Raw genomic sequence first — 17,019 nt, forward strand, 5'->3', positions numbered from 1 at the left:
GGAGATTGAGTCTATGTTTTAAGGTTGTAATAGAATTAGAGGGTCATGTTGGAGATTGTTTTGCAGGCTGCTGCCTTCCCCTTTACCTGGTGAATGAGATTAGTGTTTCTTCAGGTTTAAAATTCTATGAAATGGCTCCAAATGCTCTGAATAATACTGTTCTAATCTGTTACCATGTAACTTGGGGGGTCTCAAAAGCATGACCATTAGTATATTATCAAATACACTTAATATGTGTTAAGTAAAAAAGGTCATTGATATTTTTAGATATATTGGCTTAGTACTTTTTTCTCAATAGGTGATGGTTTTTGCTTCACCTCCCTCCTTTTTTTTTTTAGCAGCTTAAGCAGATAAGAGTTAAACAGTACTTCATTGACTTCCTGTGAAGCTTTGCTGAAAGAAGTTCCGTTGTATCTATTTTTAAAGCTGATTACTGTGAGCAGAGGATGCTGCTGTTGAGTTATAAATGTCATCTCAGTATGTTCTCACTCAGCGTTCTTTGGATGACACTGGTGTTTGCATATAAAGTTTTGGAGTTTAATGAATAGAAAAAGTAACACAGTTATCCCTGAAATGGTACCAGTAAATGAAATACTTAAAAGCGTTGATCATGTCACTGTTGAGCAGTATGATTATTTCTCATCATCTGTGGAGGTTTTACAGCTCACACCATGACTGAGTGGCAGAGGGAGTTATATTGTGACCTTATTTGGGAAATACTTGACTGCTCCAAAATGGTATTGTATAATGGTGTGCAGCTTGTTTGTCAATCATTGTATTAAGTGTTAATCATTCTGAAATTTACTCCCTGGGAAGTACAGGATCATTGGGTCTACAGATACTATTAAAATAGATTACTGAGGTTTTCCCCACCAATGTTTTATTATAAAATTTTTCAGTCATACAGAAAAATTGGGAAAAATTTTTACAATAATTATATACCTATCACCTAGATGCTACAGTTACCTAGATTATTGTTTTCAAGAGGAAAGTTGCACTTCCTTTGCTTTTTACAAATAAAAGTTTTGAGCTTTGAACCATTTTCACATGTGACAATATTTTCACTTAACTGGGATGATTTTTGATGTTATTTTTTCAGAAATGATAAAATTCTTTGAGTAAAATAATTCAGTACATATTCTAGAATTTAGTAGACCCCTAGTACTAGAGTAGACAACAATATTTTAATTTATCTCCATATACGGTTAACTTTTAAAATTCCATAAGATGTAAGTTTATTAAATTTTTGCAGGCAGAAATAAAATGTACTTTTAAAAATTCTTGTTTCTTGACATTATTTCTAGCCCTCTGTCATATAAGGGTAAAGTGCTGCCTTTCTCTCATGACTTCAATCTTATGCAGTTAAACTGCTGAAGTTAAGGTTTCTTTTCCAGTTTCAAATCAGTGATAATAACTAACATACATTTATACATTTTTATAAGTGGAAAGATACCTTTGGGAGTAATTGGTTCCAGTTTCCTTATATTACATTTGAGTCAGTGGAGGCTCAGAAAGTTTAAATAACTGTTGCAGGACACAGTAAGTTAATGGGAGACCAGGAAGTGCATTTTAGATTTCGAGTTGTCTTTTCCCCCTGTGTTTTGGCCATGCTACGCAGCATGTGGGATCTTAGCTCCCTCGCCAGAGACTGAACCTGTGCCTCCTGTAGCGAAACATGGCGTCCTAGCCACTTGACTGCCGGCCAAGTGCCTAGTCGTCTTGACTATTATCATATATATTTTCAAGTACTCTTTTGCAGAAAGAATAAACAGAGCATACTTGTCAGTTATACAGTTTAGCCACTGAATGACAGCAGCTGACTATCAAAATGTAGTTTTCAGAAAAAGGAACTATGGGAATATCTTTATGAATACATTGGACTGATTGTTTTGTAAGTCATCATTAAATTTTTTTCTAGATCTCAATCTCTTAACATTAATTTCTCAAAATTAATGTATAAAATTAATAAATTTCTTTTTCTTGAAACTTTTTTTGGGATGGAACATTCTCATTATAACAAAAAAGAATGGTACTGTTCTCTGTACTTAACTTAAACATTAATAGATACACTTTAATATAGAGGGTTAATACATCTCCCCATACTATGTTCTTTTTTCCATTTCCTTTTCGCAAAGTACTTTGTGGCCAAGAGTAACATGGCAGCTTGTGTTTTAGTATTTTGTGTAATAGAAAATTCATTGGTTGGCCTCTTTTAAGGAGTTTTCTGTTTGTTTCATATTAATATAAAGGCTACTTTCCAACACTGTCTTGCTTGATCTATAGAAATGGTGATTGTGGTTTCTGTCAGGTTGTATTTATCTTTTTACTTTTGAAGCTAAAACAGGAACAGTGGTTATTTAATTTTCAATATCCTTATGTATTGGTGAAACGTACATCTTAGTCCCTTTTAGCTGAAAGTATACATGGAAAAATGTATACCGTTACATTAGGCCTGAGGTACAAAGGTACTTTGGCTTTTAGAGTAGGACCTGAGGTTGGGGAGGAGAACTCACACCAGTTCTGAACCTTTTTAAAAACTGACACTGCATACTGAATCAGCATTGATTCTGGGGAAGTTGTGAGACGACAAGAGAAAAGAAAGATGGAAGCTATAGAGTAGAATTTGCAGTTACTTAGATGTGAAGGTTAGTGTTAAGGGTAGTAAGAATAACTGCCTTCAAATACTGAATTAAAGAAAAGCTTTTGTTACCACTCAAAAGTTAAGAAAGACAGGTTTTGTCTTCAGTGCATTTACAAGAAAAATTGAATAGTTGTATTCCTCTGTGGATCTTTGGAGAAATGTTAGAACACATTGTATAACTGAAGTAACTGCTGACAGAATTTTGAAATGTAATTTCTTACTTGTAATAAGCCCAAATATCCATCATGCTTCATTGCTCTAAGTTTACAAGTTTAGACAGATTTTGCTGGTTAAATTCTGGCCTGAAGGCACTGAACCATAAGCCTACTGCCTTAAAATGTTTTTGAATAGAATTGCAACTCAGACCACTTATCAAATACTCTGATCCATGCATGGGCTCTTATAGTTTCTTTTTTTTCCTTTTAAGAAGTGTGATGCTTATGGTGCACATCTCTGGTGGTTTTAAGAAATATAAGCTGGCTTTTTGGGGGATGCATCCTTGAATAGGAAAATGTTTTTAATTGATTTTCAGTAACTCTGTCAGCCAGCACTTCAGATTGTTCTTATGCACCTAGTGCCGTTATATTCTTGTGGTCAATAACTTTCTTCATGTTGTGGCTTACTCCACAAATTAAAATAACTTTTTGGCCCATTATATTTTGGTTCGTGTATTTTATCTCTGATCCAGCATAGTACTGGATACCTGGTAGATTCTTAGTGGAAAATTATTTGAAAACTCAAAGATATCGACATGGCCCAGTCACCCAAACACTGGCTTCCTACCTTCACTTCAGAATTGGCTTGAAAAATCACCCCTCAGAGAGGACTGTATACAACCATCCTCTCTAAAGACGGCAACCATACAGGCCTCTCTTCACGTGCCCTGCTTTGTTTTTCTTCAAAGCCTTTTTCTCATACAGCCCTGATACCAAGGAAGTGGGAGTGCTGTAGAACCAGTGCTCTAACACTGCCTTCAAATACTGCATTAAAGAAAGCTTTTGCTGCCACTCAGACTTTGTCTTGTTCATTGTTGTATCCATCCCTTGTCCCTAGCGAATAGTATGCAGTCACATATTTTCTGGAGGTGTATTAAAGGTTAGAAATGATGCCAGAAGGATATAAATATACATCAGAAACGAATTCAGCCCTCATGTACACAGATAACTGTAGTACAGGATGGGTTCAGATGACATGGAGAAGAACTGCAGTGAAAATCCTCAGGGTATTTTAGAGGTTTGTTACTTCTAGCTAGCCTCTTAGGAAAGTGACATTTAAGCTGAGTCTTTTTCAAATTAAGGAACAAATACATAGTGATTCAGAGATGAAAAAGTGAATCAGGGTAGTATGTATAAGAAAAGGTAAAATGAGAAAGAAATGCAGAAAGGCAAAATGGTTGGCTGAGGAAGCCTTACAAATAGCTGAGAAAAGAAGAGAAGCTAAAGGCAAAGGAGAAAAGGAAAGATACACCCATTTGAATGCAGAGTTCTAAAGAATAGCAAGGAGAGATAAGAAAGCCTTCCTCAGTGATCAATGCAAAGAAATAGAGGAAAACAATAGAATGGGAAAGACTAGAGATCTCTTCAAAAAAGTTAGAGATACCAAGGGAACATTTCAGGCAAAGATGGGCACAGTAAAGGATAGAAATGGTATGGTCCATTTCTGGTCCAGAGCAGAAGCAGAAGATATTAAGAAGAGGTGGCAACGATACACAGAAGAACTATATAAAAAAGATCTTCATGGCCCAGGTAACCACGATGGTGTGATCACTCCCCTAGAGCCAGACATATTGGAATGTGAAGTCAAGTGGGCCTTTGGAAGCATCACTACGAACAAAGCTAGTGGAGGTGATGGAATTCCAGTTGAGTTATTTCAAATCCTAAAAGATGATGCTGTGAAAGTGCTGCACTCAATGTGCCAGCAAATTTGGAAAACTCAGCAGTGGCCACAGGACTGGAAAAGGTCAGTTTTCATTCTAGTTCCAAAGAAAGGCAATGTCAAAGAATGCTCAAACTACTGCACAATCACACTCATCTCACAGGCTAGCAAAGTAATGCTCAAAATTCTTCAAGCCAGTCTTCAACAGAATGTGGACTGTGAACTTCCAGATGTTCAAGCTGGATTTAGAAAAGGCAGAGGAACCAGAGATCCAATTGCCAACATCTGTTGAATCATCGAAAAAGCAAGAGAATTCCAGAAAAACATCTACTTCTGCTTTATTGACTATGCCAAAGCCTTTGACTCTGTGGATCGCAACAAACTGTGGAAAATTCTCCAAGAGATGGGAATAGCAGACCTCCTGAGAAATCTGTATGCAGATCAAGAAGCAACAGGTAGAACTGGGACAACAGATTGGTTCAAAATCGGGAAAGGAGTACATCAAGGCTGTATATTGTCACCCTGCTTATATAACTTATATGCAGAGTACATCATGCGAAATGTCGGGCTGGATGAAGCACAGGCTGGAATCAAGATTGCTGGGAGAAATATCAGTAACCTTAGATATGCAGATGATACCACCCTTATGGCTGAAAGCAAAGAAGAACTAAAGAGCCTCTTGATGAAAGTGAAAAAGGAGAGTGAAAAAGCTGGCTTAAAACTCAACATTCAGAAAACTTAAGATAATGGCATCTGGTCCCATCACTTCACGGGAAATGGATGGGGAAACAATGGAAACAGTGACAAACTTTATTTTGGGGGGCTCCAAAATCACTGCAGATGGTGCCTACAGCCATGAAATCAAAAGATGCTTGCTCCTTGGAAGTAAAGCTATGACCAACCTAGATAGCATATTAAAAAGCAGAGACATTACTTTGCCAGCAAGGGTTTGTTTAGTCAAAGCTATGGTTTTCCCGGTAGTCATGTATGGATGTGAGAGTTGGACTATAAAGAAATCTGAGCGCTGAAGAATTGATGCTTTTGAACTGTGGTGTTGGAGAAGACTCTTCAGAGTCCTTTGGACTGCAAGGAGATCCAACCAGTCCATCCTAAAGGAGATCAGTCCTGGGTGTTCATTGGAAGGACTGATGGTAAAGCTGAAACTCCAGTACTTTGGCCACCTCATGTGAAGAGTTGACTCATTGGAAAAGACTCTGATGCTGGGAGGGATTGGGGGCAGGAGGAGAAGGACGAAAGAGGATGAGATAGCTGGATAGCATCACCGACTCGATGGACATGGGTTTGAGTGAACTCCGGGAGTTGGTGATGGACAGGGAGGCCTTGTGTGCTGCAGTCCATGGGTCGCAAAGAGTTGGACATGACTAAGTGACTGAATTGAACTGTATATATCTGTTAATCTCAAATTCCAAATTTATTAATGCATCACTCAAGGAAGGTTAGTTTTAAGTCTGAGAATGTTGCTTTGAGTTGCTAGCATTTGATTGGAGAAATACAGTAGGCAGTTGGAAAGCTACCAAGGCCTAAGATTTGGGAATCTTTTGCAAACCAGTTTTTGAGTCCTTGAGTTAGCAAAGGAAGATTCAAGAGAGTGCATGGAGAGAGAAAGGAAATGGAGAGCAGATTCTTCAGTTCACAGCAGATTCTTGGGAAATAGCTATTTTAGGAGGATAGAAAGGAAAACCAAAGGAAGAACAAAAGCAAGTAGGAGAACCAAGAGAGGATGACACCGGAGAAACTAAGGAAAGACATTTTCAGGAAGAAGTAGGATTCAAACTGTTTCTTCCAAAAGGATCTCTGTTGTAACTGTGTAATATGCGTATTTTCTGTCATGTATGTTACTCTGCTGTGCTGTTTAGCATAGTTCTTTACAACACATAGTTCTCAGCAATTTAGCATATCTTAAGGGAATCAGGACTCTCTTGCTTATCTTTAAGGATTAACATTTGGGAAAATGTTATGTAAATATTAGGGTTTAGTGCATTGTGCAGTCTGGTGTCCTGCTGAAGACTTTGGGAAGTCATTGGGAATAATTTGTGCTTTGCAGATTTTCTATATTATTATCTGTGAGATATATATATATTAATATCAATAGTCTCTGTTTTTGTTTCCTGTTTATTAAAACAGTAACTGTCCTAACCAGCAACAATTGAAGGCTCTTAAAATACCAAGAGGAAAACAATTAATGGAGTTTAGGGATTGGATAAGTGATTGTGTTTTTCAACTTACTTACTTGAGCTTTACAACTTACTTGAGCTATTTGGCATATGAATTATTTTAGACTGACTTCAATGAATATTGATTTTATCACTTTTTTGATGCTTTCAGAAATAGGAAAATTAGAAAGAGTAAAACTTGATTCAAGTGCAAAAGACAGATACCAGAAAACTTAAGCTGATTTGTTGAAAAGCTGATTAGAAAGATTTCAGAAATATTTTGCAGAAAAGTTAGGGCTGTAGGGACTTGGTGCAGCATTTTATCTAGGAAGGACAAAGATGGGACTAATGGTGAAAAGAAAAATCTGTGTTAAAGAGAATTTTGAGGCAATAAAATTGATCATGGATTGACTTGAAATTTTATTGTCTACTTGTATGAGACATAAATACTAATTGTTGAGGCAAGGGAAACTAAGCAACTGCACTAGTAGCTGGTTTGGTGAATAGCAATATCTAAGGCATCTGTATCTTGTTCTGTAGCAGTACCGTTAAAGATTACTGAGATAATCTGATTTAAGTACACACCTGAAAGCAGAGACATCATCTGGTGTCTTAAATTGGTACTTTATAACCACAACCATTAAACAGAGGTGGTCAGGCTAAAGTTAACTTGTTAAAATATAGTAGTAACGTGCACTTATTTAGAAGTTTTTACATGGTCTGGGTGTTAGCTTATTTATTTTTAATTTAGATGAGTTGCAATAATTTAAACATCCAGATTAGTTTATGCAAAGCAGGAAATAATATATTTTGCTTTTCTAACATCTCTTTTGTGAGTGAATGGTTATAGCAGTGTACAACTTCTTATACTTTTTGGTTGAGTCCTCTTTTATCTATCAGCCTAAAAAAGGTAGATTTGTTCATAGAAGTTTATGCTCAGTTATTAGGCCTGATTAAGATTAAAAGTCTTGAAATAGATTACTGTTAAAATTATTTTTTCTTATTTACCTGTTAACGCCTATTTGAACAGAGGGACAGGAGTGGACTTTAGTGAATGCAGCAGTCTTTCTTGCATTATAATCACACACCTGGTGTAGTGGATTCAGCACATTTAAAATAAAAATAATTTTATGTGCTCATTTAACCATTGCACTTCTGATCATTTTTAGGCGAAACCTGACCAAACTGTCCCTGATCTTCAGCCACATGCTGGCAGAACTAAAAGGAATCTTCCCAAGTGGACTTTTTCAAGGAGACACGTTTCGGATTACTAAAGCAGATGCTGCAGAATTTTGGAGGAAAGCTTTTGGGGAAAAGTAAGTGTCAAAATAATGAATTTGAACTATGAAGAACTGAAGCTTGTGTTTTGGGTTTTTGTTTAGTTTGAGGCAGAAAAATAAGGAATATATGCATAACTACTTCCCAACTGTGGTAAGTGTTAGCCTAGTTTTTGTTGTTGTTGTTGTTCTGATCATGTTTGTGTTTTTTTCCTTAGAGAAGTAGATAGACCTTTGCAGTTCTCTTGAAACCCATGCTGTTCTCTTTTTCCTCATCCATTATGCTGTTAATGAACACATACATTTCAGAGTATTTGCTATTGCAAGCAGTGCTACAGGAAAGAAAATTGTATTTCCCTTCATATGCAGGGGAGAAAACAAAATTGTATTTGCTTTCATATGCAGGAGTTTCTCAATACTTACATACTTAGGAATGGAATTGCTGAGTCAGGGGGTTTCACATCTTCTGCTTTGCCAAACGTTGCCTAACTGCTTTCCAGAGTGGTTGTACCAGTTTCTGTTCCTGTGAGTAGCATGCACGTGTTCCAGTAGCTCTGCAGTTCGGCTAACTCTGGTAATATGAATTGGTATCATATTTTGCTTTATATTCTTAATGACAAGGGAGCTTGAGCACCTTTTCACATTTGTCACCTGTCTAGATTCTTTTTCTGACTTGGCTGTTTCTATTCCTGACTTGTCTGTTTTCCTGTAGACTTGTCTTTTTCCTATTGTAAGATACTAATTCTTTGTTATTCACTAACATTAGAGATGTCTGTGGCTTGTGTTAGTCACTAACATTAGAGATGTCTGTGGCTTGTGTTTCCACTTTGTTATATTGTCCTTTTTATAAAAAAAAAAAATTTATTTGGCTGTGCTGTGTCTTAGCTGTTGCACAGGCTCTTCTTTAGTTGCTGCAAGCAGGGGCTGCTCTCTGATTGTGGTGCATGGGCTTCTCATCGCAATGGCTTCTCTTGTGGAGCACAGGCTCTAGGACATGAGGGCTTCAGTAGTTCAGATTCCCGGGCTCCAGAGCACAGGCTCAGTAGTTGTGGCACAGGGACTCACTCAGCTGCTCCACGGCATGTGGGATCCTCCTGGAATAGGAACAAGGATTGAACCCATGTCTCCGGCATTAGCAGGTGGATTCTTTACCACTGAGCCACCAGGGAAGCCCATGATTTAAGTATTAACATAAATGTTCTGGAATATACTCTGAAATTTTAAATTAAAGAACTGAAAAAGTAGAAAACAATAAAATTTTTCAGTTGAGTATACAGATCCTAATGTAAGTTTCTCTTTGAATGCTTTTTTTTTTAAATTGCAATATAGTTGATATACACTGTTAAGTTAGTCTCAGGTATATACTGCATATTGATTTGATGTATGTTAAATGCTTGCTTTATTTTAAAAAGTTGTGTTTAAGCATCAGATATGGAATAATTAGATAAAATAATAATTATTTTAAAAAACCTAGTTGAAGAGGATAGGCATGAGTTTAACTTTGTTACTTTAACTTAGTAACTATCTACTTTCTAGAGTTTGAATTGCCACTTGATCTCTTACTTTCAGGCAGGCAAATACATAAAGGCAATGAGATTTTACTTTATTTATTTTTTTAATCTTGAGAAGTAGAAATCCCGTAGTACCCTTTGCTAGCCACATCTGGAGTTTAATCATTCTTTTGTTAAATAATTTCTTCTTCATTTGTATCAGAACTCTTTTCTTCCTGTACCTTAAGCTTTATATTCCTCAGGTCTAGTCCTTGATAGTGTGGGTTCCTCAAAAGAATCAGAGTGTTTTATGTGCTTTAAAAGGTTAGTTTAAACACAGTGAGTGAAGATCTGGCCATAGGTTACATCTCTAATACAAAAAGGATAATGTCATCTCTCTTCCTGCTTCTCTAATACAACAAATGTCTGAAGGTGAGAAAGGGGATTAACATGTGGCACTTTGCCAAAGAAAAGTGGGAAAAGATGTCTCTATTATTAATTTACTCATCAGGAAGTTAAGACACGTATCATTTATGCCCTTTCTGTTATCAATGCAAAATATAATTCAGTTTCTCTAGGAAAATTAAAGTAGATTTTGAGAATTTAAAGAGACTATTTTCCTTGACCGTAGTAATGCCTGGAATTATCTGCTATCTTATTCTGTGCCTTCTCTCTCACCCCCACCCGAATCCTAGGACAATAGTCCCTTGGAAGAGCTTCAGACAGGCCCTTCATGAAGTACATCCCATCAGTTCTGGGCTGGAGGCCATGGCTCTGAAATCCACTATTGATCTGACCTGCAATGATTATATTTCAGTTTTTGAATTCGACATCTTTACAAGACTCTTTCAGGTAGGATGCTAAAATGTTGGCTGAACTAATTATTGCCACTTTTCTGAAGGGGAACCTTTTAAAAAAATAACATTTGGACATTTGGGAGTTTGCCTATTATAAAAGTATTTATTCTAGAAACTATAGTTTAAAAAAAGGTTAAAACTACTCTGTATTTTATATTTATATATATATGTAAAAAGAGTAACTATAATCTGCTTATTCTCCTCATATTTATAATATTTCTCTGTTGTTAAATATTCTTCTTTACATCATTTTTTTTTCTTTGCATCATTTTAATGGTTGTATTTTACCCTGAAAATGGGTATAATATACTTCCTGAGTTCAGTTACTGGACATTTATGTATGTTTCCAGCTTTTTCTCCTGTGGTATTAAAATTCTTGACTAATACTGAGATGCATTGATGGTTCACAACTCCTTTCCTTTTCTAAAAATAATGTGTGTATATGCTACCTTGCATAAACCTTTATTTGGAACTTGTTACTTGCACATCAGGCCTTGCCCTGTTTTCTCTGTTTTTGTCTGTTGTTTAAAACCTCATCATTACTCTAATAGCTCCAGCAGGTTAGAGCTGCTTGAAAATTTTCTGTATTTTGCACAGTTAGGCTTCTCCCTGTGTGTTATTTTCTTCTTAGCTTTTCAAAGTTTTTGTTTCCCAAACATGTTTATCTTCCCTTAAAGTAACAATATGGTTGAAAATTTGTGGCACTAAATGGAGAATTTATATTTGAGCGTTGAGGTGGTTTTTCTTTTTGTTCTTCATTGCTCTGAGGCTGGTTGTATGTTTGGAGCTGGATGGTCTGATTGGTCTCTTGTTTCCTTAGCCCTGGTCCTCTTTGCTGAGGAACTGGAATAGCCTTGCTGTAACTCATCCTGGTTACATGGCTTTCCTGACATATGATGAAGTGAAAGCACGACTCCAGAAATTCATTCACAAACCTGGCAGGTCAGTGGAATGAAGCAAAGAGGCTTATTCACCTGAATTTTATTCTGTGACCTTTGCTGAAAAGGAGGAAACATGATCTTTTACTAGTTCCCCAGTGGCTACATTTCTGTGGTAGGATTGATGTCTGTTTATCAGAGGAATTGACTTATTCAGATACTATGATTTGATAAATGCTTTCAAGCCACTTAAGAATTAAGCTTTTGTGCCTTTTCCTTTTGGTGTGGAGTCACTGAAGAATCTATTATTGATGGTCTTTTTGATTTTTGTCTCTGTCTCATCTTCCACCCTAATGCAAGCATGTGTAATCAAGGTTTTGTTTCTCTCTGTTTTCAGTTACATTTTCCGGCTGAGCTGTACCCGTCTGGGTCAGTGGGCTATTGGGTATGTCACTGCTGATGGGAACATTCTCCAGACAATCCCTCACAATAAACCTCTCTTCCAAGCGCTGATTGATGGCTTCAGGGAAGGCTTGTGAGTACCTACTGTTGATCCTCTGTTAGAGTCTAGGAACTTAGGGCTGTGAAACTGCATCATTAATGACTTTATTCCAGGTTTTCTCTACAGGTTAAGATTCAGGAAACATATTAACAGCTTATATTGTTTGAATTTTCAACTTTTGTAGGACTTCTGTTTTTATTTAAAAAGGATTCCTTGAGTGAAATTATTTTTTCCTCTACTATTTCCCTTGTTACCCTGAGTAGATTTTATCTTTCTTTTTTTTCCACACGTTAACTTATTTTCAGGTCTATATTAGATTTTAAAATATATAGTACTGTCCAAACACAGGGGCCTCCCCTAGAGCTCAACAGGTAGAGAATCTGCTTGCAGTGCAGAAGACACAGGAGACACGAGTTTGATCCCTGGGTTGGGACGATCCCCTGGAGAAGGAAATGGCAACCCACTTGCCTGGAGAATCCCACGGACTGAGGTGCCTGGTGGGCTAAAGTCCAAAGGGTCACAAAGAGTGACACAAAGACAGGAGTGAGCTACTACAACACTGACAACATCAGCATTGTCCTCCAGACACTGTTATTCTATCTCCAGGGCACAGTGCCACAGGCTGTATTTTAATCAAGGGGTTGATAAGCTTTTTTTGTGAAGGGCCAGATAGTAAATATTTCACCAGTCTTTGTAAACCACATAAGTCTGTGTCACTTGGTGGTGCAGTGGTTAAGAATTCACTTTGCAGTGCAAGGGACATGGGTTCGATCCCTGGTTGGGGAACTAAGATTCCACATGCTGCAGCTAGAGATTTCAGGGCCACAGTGAAAGATCCCTCATGACACAGTGAAGATCTCCCGTGCTGCAGCTAAGACCTGACTCGGCCAAATAAATAAATAGATAAATATTTTAAAAATGTATTTCTATACCAGTTAGCAGAAAATGTTACCAGTTATTTGACTAGGCAAAATTAGGATGACTTAAATGTTCCTGATGGCAGCCGGCTTAGGCCTTCATCGTATGTTCATTTTAATTCAGCAGAATTTCTTCAGGCTATGGGTTTTTGTAATCTCTGCTAATATTTATGATTTAAGTTCCTATTTATTCTAGAATTCCTATTTCTTTGGAAATTCAAATTGATTATCAGTTGGTAACCACTAAGAATACTAACAGTTGACCAGGTATGAGAAAACTACTTGTGTTTTAAAGTGATTAGGAAAATCCATTTTCCACTACACATCATTTCTACAGTAATGTTAGAACTGAAAGGGGTACTTCACTAGATGTCAGAGCAATTGGATGCTAGAAGCTTCCTGGTAGTTGATCTCAGTGGCTTAATTTGCTTCTTGTTACTTTTCTTTCAAATTGGTGTCTCTTAGTGTTAAACTGTAAACAAGGGTGTTTTAAGGTCTTTGGTTGAAGCAAATGTCGTTTTTTTAAATTGAGAATTCACACTTTAATCTGTGGTCATCCACAGATAAAAATAGGAGTTGGTAAGTTATGGTGCACAGACTAGGTCTTCTAGTCTGTGTCTAAGATAGTTTTTCCTTTTCAGAATGTTGTTTAAAAAAAAAAAAAAAAACGAAAAATATGTGACACAGACTTATGTGGCTTGCAGAGCCTGAAACATTTACTAACTGGCCCTTTACAGGAAACGCTTGTCAACCCCTTAATTAAAATAGAGCCTGTGACACCCTGGAGAAAGAATGTCAGTGTTTGAAGAGTATCTTCTTAGAACTGATCTGTGTTATTTAATTTTTTTGAAGTACTAATAAAATTTCTGTTTGCACTTCTCCTAATTTGCCCTTTTAGAGTGAGAGAATTCCTAGATAACATTTGTCTGTATTAGTAAGCAGTGATAAATTGGCTTCAGTAGACCCCCCAAGATTGGTTACTCTTTTTACAGCTATTTGTTTCCTGATGGACGGAATCAGAATCCCGACCTGACAGGCTTATGTGAACCAACTCCTCAAGACCACATCAAAGTGACCCAGGTGAGTTTTGTTTTCCATTTTAACCATATTTCTAGACCCACCCTTCTGTATATTACTCTGTAGAACTGACAGAATTATATTAAGTGATTGGAACACTTAAAATTTTAAACCATCGACTAGATTAGTGAATTTATGTGTGTGTGGTCTCTTTTTAAACCCTGTTTCTTAAAATAGAACCAAGACTAGGTGCTTTCTGTTTTACCTGTTCACTGTTGTGACACTCCGTTTCCAGGCAAAAGATTAGTATTACAAGTAACCATCTTCAGTTTTCCTATTTTTAGCATTTATAGTTGCAGTCATTCATTCATTCATTCAACAAATATTTGTAGCAGACCGAATAATCTCTTTTTTCTTTTTTAATCAAAGGAGCAATATGAATTATACTGTGAGATGGGCTCCACATTCCAACTGTGTAAAATATGTGCTGAGAATGACAAAGATGTGAAGATTGAGCCCTGTGGCCACCTCATGTGCACATCCTGTCTAACATCCTGGCAGGTATGGATCCAAACCATGCTTTTTCTCAGCTAAATAATCACAGTGAAGAATTGGGGATTGTATATCCTTTATGGATATAAAGAATGGTTTGTGGGGTAGGTTCTAAACTTTTGGTGCTTTTTTCATTTTTAGGTACTGTATTTTTAGTGGACGAATATTTTAAGAACTTTCAGATGTGTCTGTTTCCTTTGTAGGAATCAGAAGGCCAGGGCTGTCCTTTCTGCCGATGTGAAATTAAAGGTACTGAGCCCATTGTGGTTGATCCCTTTGATCCTAGAGGAAGTGGCAGCCTGTTGAGGCAAGGAGCAGAGGGAGCTCCCTCCCCAAATTATGATGATGATGATGATGAACGAGCTGATGATTCTCTCTTCATGATGAAGGAATTGGCTGGTGCCAAGGTAAGTCTGCAGTTTAATAGATTGTGGCAAAATCTATCATCAGCTGTGTCCTAAAGCAGTAGATCACTTAACAACATCTAAAATACAAGGAGTAATAATAGCTAATATTTATTGAACATTTACCATGTGAAAGAGAACCATGCTAAATACTTGACTACTTTAACTCATAATCCTATATTTATCCATATTCATGTAACCCTATGAGTAGAAGCTATTATTATTCTCATCCAGCAATTGAAGAAATCAAGGAACAATGAGGTTAAGGAATTTGCTGAAGGTCACACTACTAGTAAGTTGAGCCAGAATCTGTGGCCAGGCATCCCGCCTTCCAGGCCCATGCTCTTACTGTCTGTATCTTAGAACTGGGTTCTACTCGGATAGCTTGGTGGAGAAAATGAAGGAGTAAAAGAATTGGACCGTGTCTTGCTACTGTGACTAGAATATTTTCTCCTTGTTTTTCTCTCTAGTGGAGTCTTGGCAATGGAAAGTTAGGTTTAGGCAGGAGAAACAAGGCCTTGTTAACAACTAAATAAATGGCAACTAAAGTGATTGGAGGGCGGTAGGAGGTACCGTACAGAGACTAAACTAACTAGAAAGGCCCTAGTAAAGATAGGAAAGATAAAGGCCAAGAAAGGATGTGACCAGATTCTGTTACATCAGTGGTAGGATAAAACAGATTTATTTGCTAATTCAAAGTAAGGCAGTCACCAAAGATTTTAATAAATATAGGGCAGACAGAGGTTCTAATATGCTATCAGTTCTCTAGTTTTAGGCTGTTACAGCTTTCATAGGAGGCATTTTTAGTGCAGAAGAATCTTTCTTTTGTGTCAGCACCTGGCTGCCTGGTGCATGGTTGGTGCTCAATAAATCCTGAGAAGGTGGGTGGGATTCTCTTCAGTGATTGTGTCCCGTTTGTTTCGTCCTCTCTGTCCTCAATGCCACTGCCTTATTTCAGGCTCTCAGAAGCATAGGTTCTCCCTGTTTCCAGAGTCATTGATCTACAACACACACCTTGATCATCTCATTCCTTTGCCTCGTGCTCTTTAATGACTTCTCATTACTTAATGGGTTAGTCAGTACATTCTCTGTTCTAGGCACTTTGCCCTGATAATCCTTTCCACTTTGTGTTTTATGGGAGCTGAATCATCAAAGATTTCTCCATGCTTTTGTCTTGATAGTTTCTATGTAATTTAGCTCAGTTTTCATATCCTGAGAAATCTTTCCAGACTATACCCTGCTTCTCCTACCCCTAACTCACACATATTTACCCAAATATAATCTAGGTCTGGCTAAGTATTTCTGGGATACTGTGAAATGTCTGCCATAGAATTTACCACCTGGCAATAAAAAGTATTTCCTGGAAATTGCATGGCAGTCCATGCCTGGAAATTGCATGGCAGTGGTTACAGTTCCTTGCTTCCACTGCTGGGTTTGATCACTTGTTGGGTAACTGAGATTCCACACACCATGTTGTGTGACCAAAAAATAATCATTTCCCATTGTAAGTTCCTAGAAGGCAAGAGTCACCTCTCATTTGTAACTGGCTACTCACAAATGAGCACATAGTAATTGCTTTGGATGTTTGGGAATTAAAAACACATTGAAACAAATTCATAAATGTGTCTATGCTATATGGATAGTTGAGGAAATCTGGACTATTTGAGGACTGCATTTTAAATTTTTTGAAGTTGACCCTTATGGGCATTCTTTTGCAAGTCTGTCTGTAGGGTGAATTTCTAACAGTAGGATTGCTAGATGAGAGTATGTCCATTTAAACTCTTTGAGAGAGGAGAGGGATATAATTAGTGCTGGGGCATATGGGAATTTCAGAAAGCAATGGTATTTCGTTTTTTTAGCTGAAAGGTAGGTTCTATGTGGGTGTTTCATCTTATTCTTTGTACCTTAGAGTTCATTATCTACTTTGTATGGATAAAATATTAGAGTAAAAATATCTCTTAACTCTTTTTGGATAGACATTAAAATTTGTTCCCTGTATTTTTTGTCCTAAGGTCACTCCTAAAGTGTATGCGACTATGAGAGGACCTGCTTTGTCACATCCCAGTAGCTTGTTGTTTTGTTGCTTAATTTTGATTTGTTTTTAAAATAGTGAATCTACTTTTAAAAATATCCTTGTGATAAATACACATGGTTTTTTTGTTGTTGTTTAAAGTTGAAAAGAATTGCTAAAAATGTCGGTTATCTGCTTCCATCTCCTCGAGCTCCTATGTCCCATTCAGATTTTTCCATTCCTAAAGCTGTTCCCTAGCCATAGGCTATACTGCTTTCTCCTGGTTTTTCGATATTAGTTATATGTTTAGAAAAGGATTGAAATCTCTTATCTTCCTCCTTCCTACTCCCTAACTTCCGACTGTAGTTAATTGGAATGTTTTTGGGTTCAGTCAGTATTCAGTGTTTAAATGATTTTTGCTCCC

At 37.1% G+C, this 17,019-nt stretch overlaps 1 protein-coding gene across 1 annotated transcript in view; it reads left to right on the forward strand.

Annotated features, from left to right (window-relative positions):
- Positions 1-17,019, forward strand: part of CBL (Cbl proto-oncogene) — an 80,590-nt gene that overhangs the window by 47,432 nt on the left and 16,139 nt on the right. Inside the window, exons 3-9 of the mRNA XM_052652621.1 lie at positions 7,860-8,006; positions 10,153-10,309; positions 11,135-11,256; positions 11,590-11,727; positions 13,604-13,691; positions 14,058-14,189; positions 14,384-14,587. Of these exons, the coding sequence (XP_052508581.1) occupies positions 7,860-8,006; positions 10,153-10,309; positions 11,135-11,256; positions 11,590-11,727; positions 13,604-13,691; positions 14,058-14,189; positions 14,384-14,587 (988 nt within the window). The remainder of the gene's footprint in view (positions 1-7,859; positions 8,007-10,152; positions 10,310-11,134; positions 11,257-11,589; positions 11,728-13,603; positions 13,692-14,057; positions 14,190-14,383; positions 14,588-17,019) is intronic.

This window comes from Budorcas taxicolor, chromosome 15 (assembly GCF_023091745.1).
Source record: "Budorcas taxicolor isolate Tak-1 chromosome 15, Takin1.1, whole genome shotgun sequence".
NCBI classification, from domain to species: Eukaryota; Metazoa; Chordata; class Mammalia; order Artiodactyla; family Bovidae; genus Budorcas; species Budorcas taxicolor.